General features: G+C 56.8%; 1 protein-coding gene across 3 annotated transcripts in view; it reads right to left on the bottom strand.

Annotated features, from left to right (window-relative positions):
• The window catches only part of vps52 (VPS52 subunit of GARP complex), a 40,064-nt gene that overhangs the window by 5,857 nt on the left and 20,284 nt on the right, over nucleotides 1–13,923 (bottom strand). For all 3 annotated transcript variants that reach the window (XM_060850529.1, XM_060850528.1, XM_060850530.1), the window contains 8 exons: nucleotides 12,368–12,501; nucleotides 10,413–10,568; nucleotides 9,462–9,580; nucleotides 6,189–6,312; nucleotides 5,586–5,681; nucleotides 3,939–4,046; nucleotides 1,914–1,979; nucleotides 1,264–1,375 (listed from right to left, as the gene is read on the bottom strand). In XM_060850529.1, the coding sequence (XP_060706512.1) occupies nucleotides 1,264–1,375; nucleotides 1,914–1,979; nucleotides 3,939–4,046; nucleotides 5,586–5,681; nucleotides 6,189–6,312; nucleotides 9,462–9,580; nucleotides 10,413–10,568; nucleotides 12,368–12,501 (915 nt within the window). The remainder of the gene's footprint in view (nucleotides 1–1,263; nucleotides 1,376–1,913; nucleotides 1,980–3,938; nucleotides 4,047–5,585; nucleotides 5,682–6,188; nucleotides 6,313–9,461; nucleotides 9,581–10,412; nucleotides 10,569–12,367; nucleotides 12,502–13,923) is intronic.

Genomic DNA, 13,923 nt, shown 5'->3' with positions numbered 1-13,923 from the left:
CAGGAGATGTTCTGGTAAAACTATTGACAAATTCACCCTTGTCCTCAGAACCAAGTTAAACATCGATATGCAACCATCAGAAGGGGAGAGTTATCTTTCCCCACTCAGTGACCGATCGGGGTGTCTCAGGAAGGTATACAGCTCTGGGAGAAGCTTCATCAAGCTCCTACTCCCAGCCCTCCCTGTCCAACAGGGACTGAGCTCAGGGGACCAACTCCGCACAGTTCACGATCTCTCGGACATCCTCTCACTGTGGGTGAGCAGGGGTTAATAACACACACACACACACACAATCACTGTACAAAACAGGCCCTTCAGCCCACTGAGTCCATACTCACCCATCTACACTAGTCCCATCAGGGCTGGGATGCTGTGAGGTTTTCTATCTCAACCCTCCCCCCTCCCAGGCAAGCCATTCCAGACACCGGGAAAAGGGTTATCCTGGAAGTGCCCCCTCACTACCTCCTGGCCATCACTTGATGACTGTGACCCCCCCCACACCCCCCCAACGTTGTGGATCCTTTAAGCCAGGGGAACAGCTGCTTTCTACCCAGCCTGTCCAGGCCAGTCAGTCTCTCCCACCTCGATCAGGTCCCTCCAGTACATGGACAGGAAAGAATCAGGCGATTCGGCCCATCCAGGCGGCCCCACCCTTCATTCTGGATTGTTCTGTTGCCCAATGCCATTCCCGTGCTGTAAACACACACACACAGTGAGCCGGTGTCCCCAGCCCTCTGAGGTGAGGAGGCCCACAGATGAAGAAACTCCTCCTCAGCTCAGTTCGAAAGGGTCGGCTCTTCACCCAGAGGCTGTGCCCTCAAACCCCAGTCTCTTCGACTGGAGGAGGCATCGTCTCCACGCCCACTCTACCCAGGCATCTCTCAATCAGATCACCGCCACCCTCCCCCTCCCCCAATCGTTCCTTCAAACTCCACTGAGTACAGAGCCAGGGGCCTGAACTGCTCCTCACATGACCAGCCCTTCTTTCTAACCCTTCCTCCTCGAAGGCCAGCAGGGAGGAGGCCCAAGGTCCCTCCGCCTTCCCCGCTCTGGGGAAAACACCAGCCTCTCTCCCCATCGCGGAGACGCTCCATCCCAGGGCCACATCCTGGGGAACCCGGTTCCAGCACAATCCCATCCTCCTGATGGTGCGGGGACCGGAATACCACACAGCACTCCGGCTGTGGGCCCACCCAGGTCAGACAGCAGGGAGGGTGTTCCCTGGGAGGGTGTTCCCTGGGAGAGCTGCAGACGTGACCTTACCTTCCTCAGTTTTCAGCTTGTCCACCTGCCCCTTCTCAATGAGAAGCTCGGCTTCCTTAACAAAGGAGATCATCCCCCCAAACGGGGGGGACAGGATCTCTTCGATAAACTCCTGGGGAGGGAGAGGAGGAGGGGGAGGGGGAGGGGGAGAGAGAGACACGGCAACAAATCACAATCCCCAGGCCAAACACACCCACGGAACGTCCGTGAGCAACATCGGGCAGAATGGTTCCCAACACACACCGCACCCCCCCCCCCCCCACATCCCCACCCTCCCCCATCCCCATCCCCAGCCCCCACCCACCACCCCACCCTCCCCCCCCACATCCCCACCCTCCCCCATCCCAACCCTCCCCCACCACCCACTCCCACCCTCACCCCCCACCCCCACCCTCACCCCCCACCCTCCCCCACCCCCAAACCCCACCCACCACCTCCTCCCACCCCCCCACCCCCCACCTCCACCCACCCCCCCACCCCCCACCTCCAACACCCACCCCCAACCCTCCCCCACCCCCACCACCCCCCGAGGGGGAGCGGTCTCTCCAACGTCCATGTTAACAACCCACACCCGGCTGCCCTCTGTATCCCAACCGCTTCCTGCTGCTGGGAGAGGAGGGAATGGGGAATTATCCAAAGCCATCACTGACCTGGGTCCGGGCAGCCAGCAGCTGTTGGAAACTCTCCACCTCCTTACTGTCATCAGCCGCTCGTTCCTGCAAACAGGGATTGGGATCAGGGTCAGATACGGGACACAGCACAGCCCTCCGGGAAGGAGGGCGGGAACGGGATCGCAGCCATCCGGCCGGGAGAGAGAGCGGGAACGGAACGGGATCGCAGCTGTCCGGGAGGGAGGGCGGGAACGGAACAGAACGGGATCGCAGCCGTCCGGGAGGGAGGGCGGGAACGGGATCGCAGCCGTCCGGGAGAGAGGGCGGGAACGGGATCGCAGCCGTCCGGGAGAGAGGGCGGGAACGGAACGGGATCACAGCGGGAACGGAACGGAACGGGATCGCAGCCGTCCGGGAGGGAGGGCGGGAACGGAACAGAACGGGATCGCAGCCGTCCGGGAGAGAGGGCGGGAACGGAACGGGATCACAGCGGGAACGGAACGGAACGGGATCGCAGCCGTCCGGGAGGGAGGGCGGGAATGGAAAGAAACAGGATCATATCCGTCTGTCAAAGGTGGCAGGAATTATCTGACACCACCCCTTCTCAGCATCACTGACCGTCCCCCTCAGCCCCCTGTCCCTGCCCCATCACTGACCGTCCCCCTCAGTCCCCTGCCCCGTCACTGACCGTCCCCCTCAGTCCCCTGTCCCTGCCCCGTCACTGACCGTCCCCCTCAGCCCCCTGTCCCTGCCCCGTCACTGACCGTCCCCCTCAGCCCCCTGTCCCTGCCCCGTCACTGACCGTCCCCCTCAGTCCCCTGCCCCGTCACTGACCGTCCCCCTCAGCCCCCTGTCCCTGCCCCGTCACTGACCGTCCCCCTCAGCCCCCTGTCCCTGCCCCGTCACTGACCGTCCCCCTCAGTCCCCTGTCCCTGCCCCGTCACTGACCGTCCCCCTCAGTCCCCTGTCCCTGCCCCGTCACTGACCGTCCCCCTCAGTCCCCTGTCCCGTCACTGACCGTCCCCCTCAGTCCCCTGTCCCTGCCCCGTCACTGACCGTCCCCCTCAGTCCCCCGTCACTGACCGTCCCCCTCAGTCCCCTGTCCCGTCACTGACCGTCCCCCTCAGTCCCCTGTCCCTGACCGTCCCCCTCAGTCCCCTGTCCCTGCCCCGTCACTGACCGTCCCCCTCAGCCCCCTGTCCACGCCCCGTCACTGACCGTTCCCCTCAGTCCCCTGTCCCTGCCCCGTCACTGACCGTCCCCCTCAGTCCCCTGTCCCTGCCCCGTCACTGACCGTCCCCCTCAGTCCCCTGCCCCGTCACTGACCGTCCCCCTCAGTCCCCTGTCCCTGCCCCATCACTGACCGTCCCCCTCAGTCCCCTGTCCCTGCCCCGTCACTGACCGTCCCCCTCAGTCCCCTGTCCCTGCCCCGTCACTGACCGTCCCCCTCAGTCCCCTGTCCCTGCCCCGTCACTGACCGTCCTCTCTCAGTCCCCTGTCCCTGCCCCATCACTGACCGTCCCCCTCAGTCCCCTGTCCCTGTCCCATCAGTGACCGTCCCCCTCAGTCCCCTGTCCCTGTCCCATCACTGACCATCCCCCTGAGTCCCCTGTCCCATCACTGACCGTCCCCCTCAGTCCCCTGTCCCTGCCCCGTCACTGACCGTCCCCCTCAGTCCCCTGTCCCTGCCCCGTCACTGACCGTCCCCCTCAGTCCCCTGTCCCATCACTGACCGTCCCCGTCAGCCCCCTGTCCCTGCCCCGTCACTGACCGTCCTCCTCAGTCCCCTGTCCCATCACTGACCGTCCCCCTCAGTCCCCTGCCCCGTCACTGACCGTCCCCCTCAGTCCCCTGCCCCGTCACTGACCGTCCCCCTCAGTCCCCTGTCCCTGCCCCGTCACTGACCATCCCCCTCAGTCCCCTATCCCTGTCCCGTCACTGACCGTCCCCCTCAGTCCCCTGTCCCTGCCCCGTCACTGACCATCCCCCTGAGTCCCCTGTTCCTGCTCCCCCCTCTCCCCCGTGACCGGAGTGTGGAACGGAAACCAGGACAGAACCCCTCACCATGAGGACCCCCAGCATCATGTCGTAGTTGTTGATGAGGAAGATGAGCTGCTCCCTCCGTGTTGCAAACTCCGCTGCCATGCGCAGGACAAAGTTCTCCACCTCCACCTGGGCGAGAAACACTCCTGGTCAGCCTCCCAGCAACCGGGCTTCTATCGTCAGCTTCCATTCCCCCCCCTCCCCACGCACGCTCTCACACACTCACCCTCACACACACACACACTGCTGGTCAGCCTCCCAGCAACCGGGCTTGTGTCGTCAGCTTCCATTCCCCCCCCTCCCCGCACGCACACACACCCACACACGCACCCACACACGCACACACACTCACACCAGGGGAAGGTGGGGAGACTGCTCACGACACACCTCATGCCTATTGGACTGGAGTAGATGGGTTCACACTGACTTCAGGACTGGACTGTGTGTGTGTGACTGCCCCAGTGTAGGCAGGTCACAGTTTGAAGGCAATGCTTTAAACACCCCTGCTCTGCAGGTCCAACAAGTCAGCAGCTCACCCACAGATCGTTCTGGATTGTCCTTCGCTCTGCTGCGTTCCTGTTCCTCCCCGAGTTCAGTGCTTCACTCATCGTGAACACAAGTAACTGGCTCAATTGGCTTCGTGTCGAACTTCAACTGTTCAGTGGGGTCTGGGAGAAAGAGATCCTCAAGGGGAGGGATCCTCTCCAAATTAAACCTCACTGCGGGGAACTGAGGGGAACGGGCTTACCACACCACCCCCCAACACCCCCTCACACTCCCCCTCCTTACTGTAGGGAACTGAGGGGAATGGGTTTAACACCCCCCACCCCCCAACACCCCCTCGCACTCCCCCTCCTTACTGCGGGGAACCGAGGGAAATGGGTTTACCACACCCACCCCCCAACACCCCCTCGCACTCCCCCTCCTTACTGCGGGGAACTGAGGGGAACGGGTTTACCTACAAATCCCCCCGGCACCTCCCCCACACCTTCCCTCCCTCACCCAGGGGGTTAATTCCCTTCTGGGTCTGGAACAGACCTGCTCTCTGATGGATGGATACAACCGGTTTCTCTTTTCAGAGAGCTCAATAACCAGCGTGTGGCAAATGTCTCCTACCATTCACGGGCAGTGGGAATCATTAACTTCATCAGAAGGAGTGTCTATTCCACATTATGGTGGCACGGTGGCACAGTAGTGGGCGGCACGGTGGCACAGTGGTTAGCACTGCTGTCTCACAGCACCTGAGACCCGGGTTCAATTCCCGACTCAGGCGACTGACTGTGTGGAGTTTGCACGTTCTCCCCGTGTCTGCGTGGGTTTCCTCCGGGTGCTCCGGTTTCCTCCCACAGTCCAAAGATGTGCGGGTCAGGTGAATTGGCCATGCTAAATTGCCCGTAGTGCTAGGTAATGGGGTAACTGTAGGGGTATGGGTGGGTTTCGCTTCGGCGGGTCGGTGTGGACTTGTTGGGCCGAAGGGCCTGTTTCCACACTGTAAGTAATCTAATCTAAAAAAAAAAGTAATCTAATTATTTACTGGGCAGGCAGGCAGACAGACAGACACACACACACACAGACACACACACACAGACACACACCGTTGCCATGATCAGTCAATGTCTGACAGCTCCATTGATGGGAGGTGCCGTTACCCCTGGATCTATGACTGACCTGTAGCTGTCCCAGTAGATTATGTGTCTTCTCGTTGGGAAACGTGTCATTGATGCTGACAATCGCTGAGGAAAACTCGGCATACCTTCTCGTGACCTGCACCATCACAATCAGTCTCAGTAAATGGCGTCAGGATGGAATATTCCCCACTGGCCCGGGATGGGGGCAGCTCCAACAACACTCCCCAAGCTCAACCACATCCCCAAACATCCCCTCCCTCCACCCCCCGACACTCAGTAACAGCAGTGTGTACCATCTACAAGATACCCTGCAGTACAGAACCCTCCCTCCCATTACTCCCAGCTCCTCTCTGGAACCCAACAGCACGGTTTGGTCAGAGGCAGTCTGATCTCGAGAGGAACGCACGGACAGTGCTGATGAGGCTGAAGCACATCTCGGTGGATGTACCAAGATCTATACCAGCAGCAAAACATTTCACTGTAATAACCCTCACCTGTACTCAGACAGAAGGGTCAGAGTCTGCTGGCCCCCTCACAACTGCGTCCTGTCCAGCCGCTCACACCAAGGACTATCAGAAGCACAAGGCATTTAAAACAAAGCCGCACGTAGGGCTGGGGAGTGGGGGAAGGGGTCCGCACTCACATAGTGTGGCCGGGTGTCGAGAGCTCCCAGCTTCTGGGGGTCTGTGTTGCGGATGCTCTGAATGTTCAACTCCAGGATATGCTCAAACCTGGGCCAGAGGATTTCCAACAACGTCTCCCAGTACCTGCCGAGGACACACAAACCAAACAAACTCCCCTCAAAAAAAGGTCACCAAACACAGTTTGACAACTGGCTTCGTAAGAAAAGACAAGACAGACCAGTGGGTAAAGAGTGCTTCTCAGAGACAGCCCACATCAGGATGTGGTCCAGGCTACCCAGTGCTGTACTAGCCTGTGAGGGGCACGATGGCTCAGTGGTTAGCACTGCGGCCTCATGGGGCCACGGACCCGGGTTCCATCCCACCCCCGGGCAACTGACTGTGTGGGGTTTGAACACATTGTCCTTGTGCCAGTGTGGGTTCCCTCCAGGTGCTCTGATTTCCTCCCGCAATCCAAAGGTTCACAGGTTAGGGTGGATTGGCCATGGGGAATTGTCCCATAGTGCCCAGGGATGTGCAGGTTAGGGTGGATTGGCCATGGGGAATTGTCCCATAGTGCCCAGGGATGTGCAGGTTAGGGTGGATTGGCCATGGGGAATTGTCCCATAGTGCCCAGGGATGTGCAGGTTAGGGTGGATTGGCCATGGGGAATTGTCCCATAGTGCCCAGGGATGTGCAGGTTAGGGTGGATTGGCCATGGGAAATTGTCCCATAGCGCCCAGGGATGTGCAGGTAAGGGTGGATTGGCCATGGGGAATTGTCCCATAGTGCCCAGGGATGTGCAGGTTAGGGTGGATTGGCTGTGTGAAATTGTCCCACAGTGCCCAGGGATGTGCAGGTTAGGGTGGATTGGCCATGGGAAATGTAGGGATAGGGCCGATGGGTGGGTGTGGGTGAGACAGTCTTCAGAAGATAGGTGCAGACCCAATGGGCTGAATGTCCTCTGTGATTCTCCGAGGTACCTGCCCTCCTCAGCATCTCTAATTTTAATTTCTTTCCCCGGCTGTCATGCTGACGATTACGAGAATGGAATAACATTTCTCGTTTCCTGACACTGTGAGGCTCACTCGGAGATGTTTCAAACTGCGAGATTCGTTGCTAATCCTGATGTACATTCCACATCAGATCACAGGCCCTTGCTGTCCTCTGGCTGTGACCCAGTGATAGGGACTCCTCGCCTCCATCCCCTCCCCCGGCTTTCCTGCACTCTAGGACGCTCTGGTCTGCAACACTCAGTCACTGGCAGCTCTTTGTACAGACCCCAGTCTCTTCGGAGGATGGGAGGGGCTTAATGATGAGGTGAGCATTTAACGTCCATCTGGGATGACCCTCTGGCTCTAAGAGGTGTTTTTCGCCTCAGGTTTGTTTTTGGAGTGAGGTTTCAGGACAGAGGTGACGAGCGATCTGTTTGAACCCAATGAAACAAACAGCTTGGAAATTAATTTGAAAGTTGGAACAATAGAAGCAGCCTGGATGGGTGGGGTCAATCTCCTGGCAGAGCCTGGCAGTTTAGTCTTAGGTTTTCACTAGCAACAGTTGCTATGGTCTAGAAGCTGGGTTTGGGGGAGCTGAGTACCTCTCTCCCCACTACACTCTCACCCTCTTAAGTTGTCTCTTGATTTTTTTTTCCTTGAGAATTGCCCGTGAGACAAACTACTTTATTGAATTTGTCTTTGAGAAGGATGTGCTCATGGAGATGTTACTGTATTGGAACTGTTACTGACCAGTAATTAAATAATCTATTCTGCTTTCCAAAACAGAGTTAAGGTATTCCAATTCCTTCTTTCTTTTGAGAGTATATCAGTGTATGAATCAGCTGTGTTTAGCTTCAAACCTGGTCGTGTGACCATCCAACTGCATCTGGAACCCAAAGCCTGGCACTTGCCTTTAAAATCAGAGAAGGTTAGCGTCTGGACGATATATCCTTTGAGGGAGTTTGGTCTGCTCCATAACAGAACGTTAACCCACCCATGAACTGAGTGACTCATTTTGCCATTTCCGAAGAAGGTTAAGAACCAACCCCGTTGCTGTGGGTCTGGAGTCACGTGGAGACCAGACCGGGTATGGACGGCAGATTTCCCTCCCTGACAGTGGCTGCCATCACATTTCAATCCTGGTAAACAATTGGAGCGGACCTTCTGCCTGCTGCTGTGGTGAGGGGGTGGGATTTGAACCCACTGCCCCGGCCCATTAGTCTGGCACTCCTTCCTCAGTGAGAGTCACGTTCTCCCATCGAGTGAAAGGTCCTTCAGGCGCAGCCAATGCTTACCACCATGTGTGACCCAGACAGCAGAGAGCCCAGGGTCCCCTGGCTGCTCAGGACAAGCTAGGACTTTTCTCTTGAGTTTGGGAGACTGAGGGGGGACCTTATAGACGTGTACACGATCTTGAGAGGCATGGATAGGGTGAATACACTCAGACTTTTGCCCAGGGTTGGTGAATCGAGGACTAAAGGGCATCAGTTTAAGGTTAGAGGGGAAAGAATTAAAAGGGAGCCTGAGGGGCAGCTTTTTTTTAAAACCCAGAGGGTGGTACGTGTACGGAATGAGCTGCCAGTGGAACTGGAGGAGGCTGGTACAGTTACAGCATTTAAAAGGCATTCACACAAAGAGATGGATAGGGAAGGATTAGGAGGAGACGGGCCAAGTGCAGGGACATGGGGCTACTGTAGGTGGACATTGTGGTCAGCACGGACCAGTGTGGGCTGAAAGGCCTGCCTCTGTGCTGTTGGACTCTATAACCCTGAACAAACCAGACTGGTGCACAGCCAGGGGGCCGTGTGTTCAGATACAGGGGCCCTGAGCTCAGGAGCTCCTCCAGACCACTGCCTCTTCCGTTCTCCCTCCCAAAGTGCCTGCAAGACTTGCCACGGTGACCAGGTTTTTGTCACCTGGCCCAGTCCCCCTCCTGCATTGGCTCAGGGTCAAATTTCAACAAATCCACCCTGGGGACACCACTATGACAGGTGCTACACAAATGCAAACTGCCAGGCATCCCGTCACAGGGTGAGGACGTAGCCGGGTGATTATCTCACGGCACTGGGTGAACGAGGCTGAGCAAGAGGCAGGGTCCGAGTAAAGGGAAGGAGGAGACCAGGCAAGATCTGACCGGGCAGGGAGCAGGCTGGAGTGGCCCCTGGGCCTACGTTCCACGTTTGTACATTTCAGAGCCGATGTACAATTCCCCGAGGTTCAGGCAGAGAATCAGAAACCTCACTGTGTGGAAAAGGCCCTTCAGCCCATCTGTGGAAGCGCTGCACCTGCAAAACGACTCACTTATCAACAGCGGGCACATTCCTCTTGGCCATGATGGTCCGGAAGCGGAGGATGATGTGGATGGACAGGAAGATGGCGATGCTGTCAAAGCAATCAGCAATGTAGGTATCCACGTGTTTCTGTAACGACAAACTCTTTACAGACACGGACCCAACGGCAGGTGCTGGAACATTCCGGAACCGCTGCACATAACAACCGGGAGGGGAGGACAGGGAAACGGGGCCTGCAAAATACTGAGGACTCGCCTTCGGTCCCAGTGCACTCCAGAGAAAACACACCAGAGAAACATTGATGACAGATTGAGCTGATACTCTCTGGAGTTTAAGAGGAAGGAGAGGTGATCTAATGGGGGGGGGGGGGGGGGGGGGGGGTGATAGAAGATGTTAAAGGGGATCGAGAAAGTAGACACTGAGAGGATGTTTCCACTCGAGAGGTCATCGTTTCAGGATAAAGGGGGTGGCAGACAAGGAGGAATGACCTCTCTCACCGGGTCGTGAATCTGGAACTCACTCCCCCAGGCTGTGGTAGACGCTGGGACAGTGAGTAAATTTGAGGAGATAGAGAGATGTTTCATTAGTAACGGGTTGAAGGTTTCTGGGGAGTGGGCAGCAAAGTGGAGTTGAGGTGGAGATGGTATACAATGTTGGCTCAAGGGGCCGAATGGCCTCGTCCTACTCCCTGTTATGTATCTTACATGGACCCAGACACAAATTCTGAAAAAGATAACTTGGGAAATCATATTTCGGGAGGGTGAGGGGGGGAGAAAGAGTAGGGGGGGGCTTGGATTGGTTGCTTAGATTTGAGAGACCCAGTGCAGGCACGAGGATTGTATCGCTGCTGATGTGCAAAAAACGACAATGATCTCACGCTGTAAAACTAAACACAGGGATATCCGGGTGGCGAGAGGGGTACGCGGCCCTGCTTAACGAGTTCAATCCATTTTAACATTACCAGGAACATGGTGAGGGTCTTCCCCATGATGGCATTAAACAGATCCTGCGCAGAGTTCCCGGTCACCATGAAGAAATCACAGAGAAACAGATATTCACGGCAACTGTTATCGAGAAGTGCGTAGTGCTGGCTGCGGAACAGACTCTCAAAGGGATACTGACGAATGAAAGATGGAAACGTCAGGAGTTACCTCGATGATCAGAGAAACCGACAACAGATACATCGCCTCAGGACAACCGTCTCCTGGCTTTTCAACAAGAAAACTTTCCGCGTTTTTAGCACGTGCGGCAAATCAATAGAACACCTTCGAAATGTGTCAGATATCATGAATCAAAAGTAAAGCGGGGACAGTGATGCCGAACTCTTGAAGCTCGAGAGAACTGGTTTTCATGTCCAGTCCAGGCTGCTGGCTAGAGAGAAGGTTGGGATAAAATCAGTTTGGATATTCTCACTGATTCTGAACGAACCCGAGGGACAGCACCAAACGGACTTGAATTTGGCACTCAGGAGATTGGTACAATGTCAACTGAGGGTAACAGCGGACTGATCAGAGAGCTCAGAGTGAAATATTGCTCCCGCTGGTTAATGTGGTGCCCAGTTACCGAAACAGATTGGCACGAGGCTGGGGAGGACCGTTACTGAGAGAACACACAACTGTTGTGCAGAAGCAATGACCAAAACTAGAATATATATCTACATAGCTGAAAATGTGTTGCTGGTCAAAGCACAGCAGGCCAGGCAGCATCTCAGGAAAAGAGAATTCAACGTTTCGAGCATAAGCCCTTCATCAGGAATATCTACATACACACACCGACAGCACTGCTCGGGACCAGCGCACAAGGAAGGGCAGCTATTGCTGTAACGCAGGAACACAACCACCAAGCGACACACAGCAAGATCCCACAGCAATACGAGACAGCCTCCCCATTCACTCGGCTGATCGAGGGATAGTGTGTGGCTGGAATACACTGGACGAATGATGTTGTCCCCCTTTGTAATAACGCTGTGGGATCTGCCATGCCCACCAGAGGAGGGGAGCAGACAAATGATCTGCTTATGGCTTCGGGATAAATGGATCTAAAAGCAGATGGTGACACGGGAGGGGTCAGCCCTGCACCCCTGGCCAGATACTCAACTAACTCCAACTGTCCCAAAGGCCTTGGTCTTGGAACGTGGGGACAATTTGATGGTTCCTTTTGGGATTTGATGACCGGAATCATTCATGACTAAACGCTCTCAAGGTGAAGATGTTGGTAAAAAAAAAACAAACACAGTTTTCTAGTTTCGGAAGCCCACATTTAAAAAAACTCTTCATTCGGGGTCGTGGGTCAGCTGACCTGCCCAGACTGACTCTCACCCTGCCAGGGCATCCAGTCCCCCCCCTCACTGCCCCGATCCCCCTCCCCACCAGGACATCCAGTCCCCCCCCCCCTCACTGCCCCTGTCCCCCTCACTGCCCCTGTCCCCCTCCCCACCAGGATATCCAGTCCCCCCCCCCCTCACTGCCCCTGTCCCCCTCACTGCCCCTGTCCCCCTCCCCACCAGGATATCCAGTCCCCCCCCTCACTGCCCCATCCCCCTCACTGCCCCGATCCCCCTCCCCACCAGGACATCCAGACCTCCCCCTCACTGCCCCGATCCCCCTCGCTGCCCCTGTCCCCCTCCCCCTCACTGCCTCCCTCCCCCTCCCATTTCACGCTGATTGAGTTAACCCGGCCGTACAGTCGGACCGTGGGAGATCGGCAGCACCACCTTCACTTGGACGACAAGCTGTGGGACATTCGGCCCATTTGGGGAGATCACGGATTAATTCGGATCATCCCGATGTGGGCCAACTACAGAAGGCCAGCTGTGACCAGACTGACTGGGGGGAGGGGGATGTGTCCACTCCCACCCCCCTCCCTCTTATACTCTTGACACCACAGCACAAAGAGTTGACACGAATCACCCCTTACCCGAACGTCGCTCCTCTGAGCTGCGTGAGGCACGATGATGGGTGCCTCCAGTTCCGATGACGAGATGACGTTGCCTCGGTTCCCCAGGGTAAAAATGGTGTTGCGATTCTTCAGTGAAGGTTTGGAGAAGAAGCGTGGACAGGGTTAAGGGGCAGTGACACGTCATGCCGTTGAAAAGTCCAAGTCTGGTTTTCGACAGCACCTCTCATACCAACGGGAGTCTGAACAACACCCACTCCAGAGCCACCAACTCCCAGAGCTACCTTTGCGACAGCACCTCACACCCCTATGTTGGGCCAGGACTCCATCCCAATCCCGCTGCCTACGTTGTACCTGTCTAAACCAGTGCCGCTGACAGGGCTTCGGCCCTCCTTGACTCTGGTAGACAGGGTACTCTATCACATCCGGCCTGTCACCCCCTTCCCATCACTCACACCAGCGTGATCGGCTGCCCCTTGTCCTCCCTGGCTGGGGGACAGGGATGCGATGGGGTCTCCTTCCTCCATTGGAGGGGGTCGGGACTCCATCTCAGTGCTCATGGCTCTTGTTTCGGTAGCGATGGTTTCAGTTCGCCCAGGGAGCTCCCCCAGCTCACTGCCATCCGTACACAAGGCATCAAACTCAACCAGCAGTTACTGCCCAGAACAACCTGGGCTACAATGGCTTTCCAGGTCCCTTCCATATCTCCATTCAAATCGGGAGGGTCTTTCAGAGAGGGGGGGGGGGGGGGGGGGGGCGATGAAATACAAGGTGGATAAACGTGAGGTGGGAGGTGGGTTATTACCTGAAATGGCGGGAGACTGGGGAAGGGGGGGGGGGGGGGAGGTGCAATGAGACCTGGGTGACCCTACACTCAGTGTCCCACTGAGGAGCAGCAGGCAGTGAAGGAGGGAAAATGGGACCTTGACCTTCCCAGTGAAAGGGTTCAAGTTCCACACCCGGAGGACTGCGCGCCATTCTGGTCTCTTCAGCAGATGGAGGATACCCTGGTTCCAGAGGGAGTGCAGCAAAGGTGCACTGGACTGGACTGGGTCAAACCATCTGCATGGGAGGGAGACTTACCAGCATGTTACCCCGGGTGGGGGAGTTCCAGTGCTGAGGAGACATTGGGGCTGTTTTCCTGGGAGTGGAGGAGTTGGAGAGGGAACGTGACTGAGGTGGAGAAAGTCAGGAGGGTTATAAACAGAAGCAACAGGAAGAGACGGCTCCCCCTTGATGGAGGGGTGGATGACCCAGCCAGGGAGAGGGGGTGGGGGGGGAGAGGAGGTTACAGGGTGATAGGAGGAGAAACCGTTCTCACCCAGAGGCTGGTGGGAAATCCGGAACTCAGTGCCTGAGGGGGGTGAGAGACAGAAACCCTGATAATAGAGAACAGGTATTTAGGTGGACATTCTGACATAGCCACACTGTGATCAATCAGTCTGACGGCTTTAATTACAGACTGGCACTGTCCACTCGGGCTGCGGGGATAGAATTACAGACTGGCACTGTCCACTCGGGCTGCGGGGATAGAATTACAGACTGGCACTGTACACTGGGACTGTGGGGATAGAATT

Source organism: Hemiscyllium ocellatum, chromosome 35, assembly GCF_020745735.1.
Source record: "Hemiscyllium ocellatum isolate sHemOce1 chromosome 35, sHemOce1.pat.X.cur, whole genome shotgun sequence".
Classification (NCBI taxonomy): Eukaryota; Metazoa; Chordata; class Chondrichthyes; order Orectolobiformes; family Hemiscylliidae; genus Hemiscyllium; species Hemiscyllium ocellatum.
This window is presented reverse-complemented; position numbering and strand designations above follow the sequence as displayed.